Raw genomic sequence first — 11,410 nt, 5'->3', positions numbered from 1 at the left:
GATCTCTTTCTCTGCCGCTCAGCCCCCCTCTGAACCATCTGGCCCTCACTGACAGAGTTAAACCCGATTCATAGACCCAACACTTATCCACCCGCCCTTCTATCAGCCATCTCTGCAAACATATCAATTGTGTCAATGTTGGAGCACGGCTGCCCTTTCCACCGCTTATGTGCAAAGGGCAACACTCTGCCATACCAGTGGGGACATGTAAATAAGGAACACACATATGCACCTACATGAACATGAACCATGTGTCCATTTTCTCTCAATTCCAATGAAAAAGACAATAATAGACAATAAAAAAGGTAGCTCTTTCTTTATGGAGTGGACGTGAATTGTAGGTAATAAAAGACGAATGGAGATTTTACAGTCATATCTGACACAAAATATAACATTTTCAATAATATTCAGGTCTGGAGACTGAGATGGTCATTCCAGAACGTTGTATTTGTTCCTCTGCATGAATGAATTAGTAGATTTTTGAGCAGTGTTTAGGGTCGTTGTCTTCACATTTGTCACCGATTCCTGGACATTGTTCTCCAGAATCTGTCTGATATTGAGTGGAATCCATGCGACCCTCAACTTTAACAAGATCCCCAGTCCCTGCACTGACCACACACAGCCCCCACAGCATGATGATGGAACCGCCGCCAAATTTCACTGTAGGTAGCAAGTGTTTTTCTTGGAATGCTGTGTTCGTTTTCCACCGTGCATAACGCCACTTGTTTTGCCCGAATAACTCTAATTTTAGTTTCATCAGTCCAAAATGAAGCTGGCTTGCCCAAATGTGCTTTAGCATGCCTCAGAGAAAAGGCTTTTTCTGCATGACTCTTCCATACAGCATCTCCTTGTGTAAAGTGATTTGACTGACGTGGAGAATTGCCTGAAAATTCTCCCATTGACTCTCACGTTAAAAAAGTTTTTTTTTTTAGAAAAACATACCCTCCAATGCATTTTCAATGAGGATTTATGGGCACGTACGTTAGCTTGTTTGCTAACATTGTTGTTAATTGTTGATTAAACTTCACGCAAATCTGACAATCGGACTGTTTCGTGTAAGAAAGTGTTCTAAGGTGCATTTAGCAACACGTCTAAAGATCCAATTCTGCACTTTCCTTTACACTTAATGAAAAGGTTCGACTGCACTATCGCGTCATATGTTTGTTGTCTGTATCTGGTAAAGGTTGTGAAAGCTCTTGATCCTTGGTCAGTTAATAAATACTTAACTTAATATGCTGCCCCTGTCTTTATGTGGTTTCTGGACACATCTTGTGTCCTGTTTAGTTATGTTACATCATACATTTCCAGCCTGAAACAGCGCGACTGACGAGAGCGTCAGTGAGGAGAGATTTATATCGGCTCGTTTCCAGCAATTAGGAGGTTTTTTGAGCATAAAAACAGGTTAATGTATGTAAGTAGACCTCCATAACTCACATATATGCGCTACAGGACCACTCTATGGGAGCTTTAACATTGCCGATAATGTTGTGACTTCGAGACCCAATATTTTCTTAGATGGTACATGGGTCAATGATCATGATCAATAAATTAATATTGTTAATCTTATGTGTTGTTGGGATGGGTGGTGGATTGGTGAGGGGTGCATTGATTTGAATGAAAGGTGATATATATATATATAAACAAAGTCTAACTGATTGATTTATAGATTGATACAGATCTGAAATGTTATCTGAGAGACTGACAACTGATTTGATGCTACTGCTCTAAAAAAAAAAAATGGAATGAAAAATGATTGTGTGCTTTATACGATTTCTTTTCTGGTATTGTTTTTTTTTTTTGTTTTTTTTACATGTAAATGAGATTCATCGTATCGTAGGGACCTGGAAAAATGTGCCAAAAGCAAAAAAGAGCAGTCAAGCATATCATTCAGTCTGTGAATCAATCTTCCGCTGTCTCCCAGAAGGACCAAGGTTCATGCTCCAGGCAGCAGAGGCTGACTGAGCCCAATCCGTTTTTTACAAACAAAACATGCCCACAATGCAAATGTATTTCAAAGATGTTTTGATTCTTTTTTTTGTATGAATTCATGTGCAGGGAAAGTAAATCTAATGTGTTTTTTAATGTGAACGATGGTGGACCAGCTCTGAATGCACAGTGTAGCTGTGCTAATCTTTGGCGCTTTTCCATTATACCATTGGTTCTCAAAGTGCGGCCCGCGGGCCAATGGCGGCCCGCAGAGACATTTCTGGCGGCCCCGCAATGAATTACGGTTGATAGTTTTAATCCAGGAGCTACGAAGCTTGTTAAATGTTTATTGGACATTACTGGATACAGACCAATAAGTGTAAACTGTACAACTGTATTTACTTTGTCATCAAATTTTGGATGACATAGTGACACAGTATAGTATGACGTTTTTGTCAAATTTTGGCATTTAAATTTTTTCCCAAAAATGTGGGACGGCATATATGTAATTTTTGTCAAATTTTGGACCAAATTTTTTTGGGGGAAAAAAGAGTCAAATTTGGGATGACAGTATTGTACAACGTTTCTGTGAAATTTTGGACCAAAATTTTTTTTGAAAAAAATGTGTCAAATTTGGGACGACATAGTATTGTACAACGTTTTTGTGAAATTTTGGACCAAAAACTGTTTTCTCCCAAAAATTGTAAAATTTTGAACGACATAGTATAGTATGACGTTTTTGTCAAATTATTGAACAAAATTTTTTTTCCCCAAAAAAATTGTCACATTTCGGACACCGTAGTATAGTATGTCGGTTTTGTCAAATTTTGGACGCCATAGTTTCTTACAAATGGGATTTCTTTCAGTTTTTTTTTCTTTTTTTTCCCTTTGGCGGCCCTCAATCCAATGTTGGGTTCCTAAATTGGCCCTCAGGTATCAACACTTTGAGAACCCCTGCGTTATACAGTTAAAGCACTGCTCGGCTCTCCTCGGTTTGGTGTCAGTACAGGGCCGGCCCAAGGCATAAATGAACTAAGCCGCTGCTTAGGGCCCTGTGACCACTAGAGGGCCCCCAAGAGCAATTAACTAAAAAAAAGAAAAAAAGTTTGAATTGCTGTAGTTTATTTAGAGTTTTTCTCCCCATTTTTACCAAAGCTTTTTCACAGTTTTTACATAGTTGTCAGATGTGATTATTTAACTTGATATTTTATTTATAAACCATTTTTATTACCTTATTCCGGGTGCCTCTGTTGATTTACATTATTATTTAAGTATTTGTTTGGTATTAATTTGTTTATTTTAGTTAATGCTGTATTTTTTACATACAAAAATCAAATATTTGTATTACAGGAGTGTATTTTGAATCCCCCCCCAAAGATTGTGCACATTTTTAGATTTTCAGACCATAATATCTTAATATTTTATTTATAAACCGTTTGGTTTTATGTATTGATTCTTTGTGTCGCCAGTAGGGGGAGTTGCTGATTTAGCCAAATATTATAATAATAATAATAATAATATCTATCTATCTATCTATCTATCTATCTATCTATCTATCTATCTATCTATCTATCTATCTATCTATCTATCTATCTATCTATCTATCTATCTATCTATCTATCTATCTATCTATCTATCTATCTATCTATCTATCTATCTATCTATCTATCTATCTATCTATCTATCTATCTATCTATCTATCTATCTATCTTCTCTTTAAAATCGTCATCGCTTCAGTGTCACCGACTGGTCACCGGTGAGAAAAACAACGCTCTGTTATCGCGTGAAGAAACGAGATCTGCCCGTTTTAACACGGGTGGGAAACCCCGTTCCACCCTCTTCCCTTCGCTGTCCACAAGCAAGGTAAAGCGCTGCCTTTCTCCTCTTTATCATTTCACCTTAAATTGCTCCTAAACGTTAGAGTTTTGCCCCCGAAACGTGCTCCGTTGCTATATAATGCCTAATTTGTTAAAACGGCAGGTCTTTGAGTGCGGCCATTAGACGCGTTTAGTGGGTTTTTAGTTGGTTTTATTTGAGTGCTGGTCTCACATCATCCGGCTCGGTTATGGCTGCCCCCATGCTACCGCGTTGGGGCCTACTAGCCAAGATGCTAACTGTAGCGACGTTGCTTTGCATTTCGAGTCAACGAGGAGATTAAATGTTCATTCTGGTGGATTCGATCGTGACTAAAGTTTAACGGAACGTTGTTGAGTGTTGGAGAACGGTTTTGACGGAGTTTGGCGCTTAGCCTCCTCCTGTCATTAGCCGACATGCTTGCTAGTAGCGAAGCTAACACCGGCTAAAAGCATGCAAGCGAGATCGTGGTGTACAAATTGCGTGCTGTTACTCGATCATTATATTTAATTTAAGTTTAACTGAAGGCTAACTGGTCAGTCATGTAGACGGATCACTGTCTGAGATGCTAATCGCTACTGTTTAGGGTAAACCTGCCCTTCGCCTTCGGTCCACGGTAGTCTTTATGAAGCACACTTATCTTTAATCAAGTGCTATGTACTGGAGTATACACATGTCTGGTCAGTTATCCTCGCATGTGCCAGTAAATGAATATTAACTATGTATTATTTTATCAAACACTGAAGTGCTCTGGACTTGGACTATGCACATGTCTGTGTTGATGATCAGTCATCCTCGCACGTGCCAGTAAATTAATATAAACTGTGTTTTATTATTATTTTTTAATCAGATGCCAAGCGTCACGGTGAAAGACGTCAACCAGCAGGAGTTTGTCCGTGCCCTGGCCGCCTTCCTGAAGAAGTGAGTATTTTTTGATATCGCTGAGATTGCTCTCGTCATAATTCGTAATGAACTCCACGTTGTTTTTCTTAAACGTTTGTGTTAAATGCATGGACTTGTGTCGATGGAGTGGTTAACATGACCTGTTATGGAGTTTAATATTAATAGAATGCTTAACTTCCTGTCCTGGTTGTGTTAAGAATAGATTTACTGCCTATTTGTTAGAAATTGCATGGGTATTGTATGAATGTTGTTGATTACAATACCAGGCATGTCTCAGGAAGGCAAGTTCACACTGCTGAAGGTGAAAACAAATGGAGCAAAAAGTACTGTAGTGTGTGTGTTTATAGAGCCATGTGTAAATGGAACCCCATTCCTGGACAGATCATTCAACAAGTTAGCTAAAATGTATTCAAAATATTACTTTAAAACATCTCCTTGCTGAGCAGCTCTCTGCATTTGCTTAAATTTAAAGGAGGCTACCACTTCCATTAAGATATATAATCTTTCAGGGTTTTTGGCGTTTGTGTTTGTTTATTTGACCATCATTGATGTTTATATACACTACACACATAAAGTTAGGAATATTCAATAAGAATATCCCTATGAAAAGTTCATGCTACAGTGATATTCTGCCACGAAAGCAGGACATTTAAGTAGAACGATGCAATGGTAATTTCTTTATCACAAACAAGTGCTAACAACAATACCACAACAAAAGATGTCAATAACTTGGATCAATTTTGAAGTGTCGTCTTGGTCTCATGATGTCAAAATTTGTTAGTCATTATGAATACAAATTGTCATTGAACCAGAACTTTGTGATACAATACATAGTTATTCCATACTGAATGATTGGACATGTGCGTTCACAAGTTTAGAGAAGTTTAATTTAAGTTCACCTTTAAGGGTTAGAGTGCATTCTGAAATTGAATCCAAAAACCAAACATGTACGTTTACCCCTACATTCTGTGAATAACATAAGTCCTGTGTTGTGTTTTTGGTTGTTGTGGTGTTTTTTGTTTTATCACTGCTCTGTAATAGTGATGGTTGTATCATTTAATTATTCAATGCAATGTATAGATGCACACGTGCTGTGTGGACTCCAGGAAGAATAGCTTTGATTATGGCCCCAGTGAATGGAGATCCCAATAAATCAAATCATCATGCCAGTATCTGGTCTTGTGTCACAGGTCAGGAAAGCTGAAGGTGCCTGATTGGGTGGACCTCGTCAAGCTGGGTAAGCACAAGGAGCTGGCCCCCAGTGATGAGAACTGGTTCTACATCAGAGCTGGTAAGTGTCAATATTTTAGTTCATTTTCACATCATGTGTGCACACGTGTATGACGGTCAGATTGTGTATTGGTAATAATTAGGGCTGCAACTGTACAGTTTTCCCACGGTTCTGTATGCATAACGGTTTTGGGGCCATGGTAACGGTACGGTTTCGATATCTTAATATAAAACTACTCTGACTAGCAAAGGCAATACTGCACTGTAAAAAATAATAAAAATCACAGACATCAAACTGCAAACTTTGATGCCGCTTGCGCGGATTGGTGCTGTGGAGCGAGTGTCTGTCAAATATCCAACTTCACTTGGATATGGGTGCGCTGTATTTTAATACATTTCGACTGAAACATACCGAAATACCCTTTATATAATAATATATTTAATAATGGAAGTTTATGAATCGATTCAGAATCGTGGATGATTAGAATCGCGATTCTTATGTGAGTTCCCCCCCACCCCTAGCGTTGAACTATGTAGCAAATCAAAATTGTGGCATCTCCATTGTTTTGTTTGCTGAAGTCGACGAGGCCTGTCTCTGAGACTTGTGTTGCGTAATTACTTGTGTTGAAGTGGATGAGACTAATCCCTGAAGATGTTACATTCCCAAATGATTGTCTTGGTGCTTAAACGTATAATTGAATGTGTGATGAAGCTCCAAAGGCTTGGTGATGTATATTTTCTAATCTAATATTTAAGCATGATTTCATTGCTCATGAAATCTTAAATAGCACTTAATGTACTGATGTCGCCGGAACCACAAACCCACCTATCCAGTCATCTGTACAGTGAAGGCAAGAAACTAAGTGCACACTCTTTTCTGCCCCCATCAGCATCCACAGTCCGTCACCTGTACCTCCGTGGAGGTGCTGGTGTTGGCTCCATGACCAAGATCTATGGGTCTCGCCAGAGGAACGGTGTGTGCCCTTCTCACTTCAGCGTAGGCTCCAAGAACGTGGCTCGTAAGGTGCTGCAGGCCCTTGAGCTGCTGAAGATGGTCGAGAAGGATCCCCAGGGGTAAGCATATACATTGTTGTACATGCTTGAAAGCTTGACAATTAGCTAAAGCTTTATAACAAGTGCACACTATTGGCATTCGTTTAGCATTAAGACATAGTGAAATCATCATTTATAACGCATGAATACTCATTAGAATGTAGTTTCTAAACACAGTTATGAATGTTTTTACTCGTGTGCTGAAGTGTTGGCATGTACTGAGCGACTGCTGGACACACAGAGGTGTGTATTAATGAGTATTCATGCGTTATAAATGATTCATTAAATATATATTGATGCTTAACTGATGCTAATAGTGTGTACTTATTATAAAGTGTTATTGCTAATTAGAATGGAAATATGCTCCCAAAACTACGCATTGACTCGATGAGATCTACATGTACATTTTTAACCTGAACCTTTGCTTGAATATGAATTTCCTTGTCAAAGTGTCAGTAGTACATGCGTGGTGTTTGTTTGGCAGCATGATGGTGGAAGAAAATATGGAATGGTACTAATTTCACATTGTGTGGCAACAATATTTTTTTTTTTTACCAGCAACTACTTAAAACTGATGTGTAACCTTTAAAATGGAATTAAATATCCAATACATTTCAAACCATTGTAAAATAAGTTCGCACGGCAAACATCAATGTGCTTGATCACTGTGGTGTTGCTCGACAGTGCCCCTTTACACATGGACCACATACCAATGTTTGATTTTTTTTTTTTCTATTCACAAAGACCAAATGAGGCAGAATCTAAATAAAAAAATTGCAGCTTTCAGTGTTAACGTTTGCTTTGGGTTTATCACTAACCATGTGTAGCAAGCAGGGTTTATGTTAGCCAGTATATGCTGGTTGTCAAATAAATTTGGCCAGCATTCGTTTATTTTTCGTTTCTAATCAGATTTGCCTGCTCGGTTTAGTTTGTGCAATGTTTGTTTTTCCAGAATTCAATGAAAACGTGTTAAATCTTAAGTTTTGTGCGTTTTTATAAATATTTTCTAACGTAAACTCTGTTACCAAGTCGACGATTAGCAGATGTTAACACTGAAAAAAAAAAACCCAGAACTACCTGGATTTTTTAAAAATAAAGATCTTAAGATGAGTTAATTTTTAAGAAATGTGCACACGTTGAATCCATCTCCAATGTCTGAATGTGATTGTCTTGTAATTTCTCTGCCCACTGTTGTCATGAGCGTGTTGCAGTGCGAAGGGGGCAGAATTTAACACGTGCCAATGTATTTTGAGATAATGGAGGAAGGGCAATCTACATTTAGCACACTTTAAGCCATATTTGTGATGTGTATATTGCACCTATTGATTGTTAGGACTACATTTTTGAAATATTGTGCATCTGTACTGAAGACTCATTTTTGCAGCAGTGGGGTTGTTCATTTTCAGAAACCAATGGTAAACAGGCTTGTTGGTAAAATGCAGTTTTACTACGAAATTTAAATGCGTACAGTTTTGATGTGCCATGAAAATGTAATCGCTCCTATTTAATTGGCTGCCTCAAATTGCCAGGTAAATGGCAATCATTTCGAACTATTTATTTCATGTTTGATAATTGTATGGGTGGATTTCCGTGTTGCATAAAGAAGTAGTTATTGAAGCATTAAGCATTTTATGTATTGGTTTTCGACCGTATAATGTTGTTGATTTTTTTTTTGTGTTCCGTTATTTTTTTCCCTGTTCATTTTTGTTCACCTTTTCTCGCAGTGGTCGCAGACTAACCTCCCAGGGAACCAGAGACCTGGATAGAATTGCCGGACAGGTGAGAAATCCTCCTCCCTTTGTGTTTGCATACACACAACTGAACTGAGTGTAGATGGCAAATCCGCCCAGTGACCAACTATTCCAATAGTCCGACTTCATTAGTAATTGTTACGTCTTTTTCCGACCTTTTATGCCTGAAGCTTAAGTGTTACAAAAACCTGGATCTTTCTTCAAATACAAGTGCTAAGAATTTTTTTTGTTGGAAGGTTTTTACTCCTTAATTTATACTCCTGCGTAAAGTGCTCTGCGTAGGTCACAGTGCGCACCGAGTGTCCACAGTGGCGGAGCTGATAACTTCCGACAACGTCGCCAAACTTTAAATACGTCATATCTTAATACACAAACCGCACGTTTAGACTCTAAATGGCCAATTTCTCGCCTCAAATGATCTTAAAACTGCGTTCCGTGACACAGAAAAGTGAGAAACGGCCACTCTTTCAACAGTCGTTCTCTTTCGGACGCCATTGCTCACTGTAGCCAAAAGCACAACAACCTTGCGCAGCGACCCCTTATGATCGGGCAGGAAATTGCAGCGCGTATCCGTCACCGCGACGCAGAAGAATGAAGGCTCGAGGGGTCTCCGTGGTTACGCAGTCGGAGAAGTATAATGTGGCCTTTAGTCGGAAATGTTACTTCCTGATGGCCCTAAAAGCACCATTTGGCACATACTTCACAGTGACTCGTATGAATCAGCCTTTGACATGGAATGCATGAGATATTTCTGTGGGTTAGATGGAGTGATGTGCCATTTGCCGAACCTGCACCTCTATTTTGTCAAAGTGATACAAAAAAATGACAAGTGGACATTCCAAGGCTTTAAATCCTGATTGGCCTTTAGTTTAAGTTGCTAGTATTAAAATCTCTAAGTTCAGGCTCCCCAGCAGATGAATGAATGTCAACAACAACCTCATGCTGGACAGGCAAAGGTCAGTTACAGTGACCGACTGATGTACTGCTATTATATGCGAAGTTCCCCCTGATGCTGTCGGGGTGTTTCGCTTAAGCGCGCTTGATCACATAAATATCGTCTCTCTGCTTTCATGTTTGGGCTGTAAACAGGACCAATGTCCTTTCAGCAGGCTGATTTAACACGGGAGAGTTTTGTCTCTGAAGGAGAGTCGCAGCGCTGGCTAATCCAAGGGTAAATGGGGGGGGGGGGCGAACACGAGGAGGGAATTTTATGCTTGGCGAAACTGCCGTATGCCACCGGTTTTGTCCTTGTTTACCCATGCTAATGAGCAGTATGCAGATGAGCGGACCTGTGCCGGCCCCTGCCTGCTGCACAAATCTGGCACAGAGAACGTTGGTGCGAGTCCACTTACCACCTCACGCGTCGTCCCTCGTGTGTTTCTGGTGTTTATGCCGTGTTTACAGCACTCGGACCTGGTATTAACATCTGTCTTTTGTGATCCACAGCCTGGTTGTTAATGAAAACGGAATGACTTCTTTAGTGATATATATTTACGTCGTGTAATGCCTTGAAACTATCGCTGGTGAAGACGTGAGCCGAGGTGGTCTTTCGTTGACAAATTTGTCTTCAAATCCACCTCTGAATGCGTTTTCTTTGATCCGAGGACTGGTTCAGGAAATATTAAGGCTGTTCAGACCTGAACTTGTCAGTGATCGGATCACTGAGGACGGATGTTGTTAAATGCCAGGTCTGAACGTGGTCAATATAGATCTTCTAGAGCACTTTTGAAAAACTTTTTTTCACTGAAGTCCCCATGAAATTGCGTTTTGATGGCATCTCCGTTGCACGTTTTCCTATTAAAACACAATACTGTGCTGCGTTATAGTGTGAGGTGAAGTTTAATTGGATGCCGATTCAATAAAATACCCTTAAATAGTTGTTTGCACAAGCCACAATCAAAGCATTAAAATACAATTTTCTAGCAGCAATTGTTAGTAAAAGTAAAGTTTTTCACCTACAAACACCTAGGCTACGTTTACACTAGCACAAGTATTTTTTTAAAACAGACTTTCCCCTGCGTTTGTGCCTTTCGTTTACACACAAACGGCGACTTCGCCTCTGAAAACCATTCTTTCTAAAGAGATTTTGGGTGTGTTTTTGCATGAAAACGGAGAAAAACTCTGTCACTCATATGGTTGCGTCTATACATCGAGGGTCAGAGGTCAGTTTTGGCTCGTATGGCTTTCTCCTCCTTCCTACACTGCCGCCCACAGGCTTGGCGTAGTAATGACGACCCTCGACAGCAATATTTATGTGGGTTAAAAGAAACTGAAACTCTTTTTTGAAAACGATGATGTGTGCACAAAGTTATTTTGGAAAACGGGAGGCAAGATAAAATATCCGTTTATAAAAAATAACCAGCGAGTGTAAACGTTGCCCTGGTCTGTTTATGCTTCATGGTTTTTCCTCTTCTGTTTTCTCTACAGGTCTCAGCTGCCAGCAAGAAAGCCGTTGTCTAATAAATGTGTTTTTTGGAGAAAGTCAATACGCTGTGCTGCTTTGTTTGTATTTATTCTTTTTTACTTGTGTGAACCAGATGAATTTTCTGCTCTCATCAGTACTTGTCTGACATTTGGTGGGTCTGATTTATTTGGCCACCGATTCAGCTTTCAGACAATTTAATTGTCTGAAAAATAATCTTTTTTTAACTTTTGGATGAGTATAGTATGAAATTCAAATTTTGGACCTAAAT

At 39.3% G+C, this 11,410-nt stretch overlaps 1 protein-coding gene across 1 annotated transcript; it reads left to right on the top strand.

Moving 5' to 3' along the window:
* The first annotated feature begins 3,731 nt into the window (after positions 1-3,731).
* On the top strand, positions 3,732-11,203 carry rps19 (ribosomal protein S19). The gene is made up of 6 exons (XM_083909385.1): positions 3,732-3,789; positions 4,631-4,701; positions 5,874-5,974; positions 6,804-6,987; positions 8,691-8,745; positions 11,145-11,203. The coding sequence occupies exons 2-6, from the start codon at positions 4,631-4,633 to the stop codon at positions 11,175-11,177; spliced, it is 444 nt and encodes a 147-aa protein (XP_083765511.1). The 5' UTR covers positions 3,732-3,789; the 3' UTR covers positions 11,178-11,203.
* Positions 11,204-11,410: the final 207 nt, after the last annotated feature.

The sequence above is a fragment of the Microchirus variegatus genome (assembly GCF_963457635.1).
Source record: "Microchirus variegatus genome assembly, chromosome: 2".
NCBI lineage: Eukaryota > Metazoa > Chordata > Actinopteri > Pleuronectiformes > Soleidae > Microchirus > Microchirus variegatus.
This window is presented reverse-complemented; position numbering and strand designations above follow the sequence as displayed.

Excerpts from the sequence above, each read along its gene's own strand:
- rps19 (XM_083909385.1), top strand. The coding sequence starts at position 4,631 with ATGCCAAGCGTCACGGTGAAAGACGTCAACCAGCAGGAGTTTGTCCGT. Across the intron at positions 4,702-5,873 it reads CTGGCCGCCTTCCTGAAGAA|GTCAGGAAAGCTGAAGGTGC; the intron begins GTGAGTATTTTT and ends CTTGTGTCACAG. Across the intron at positions 5,975-6,803 it reads CTGGTTCTACATCAGAGCTG|CATCCACAGTCCGTCACCTG; the intron begins GTAAGTGTCAAT and ends TGCCCCCATCAG.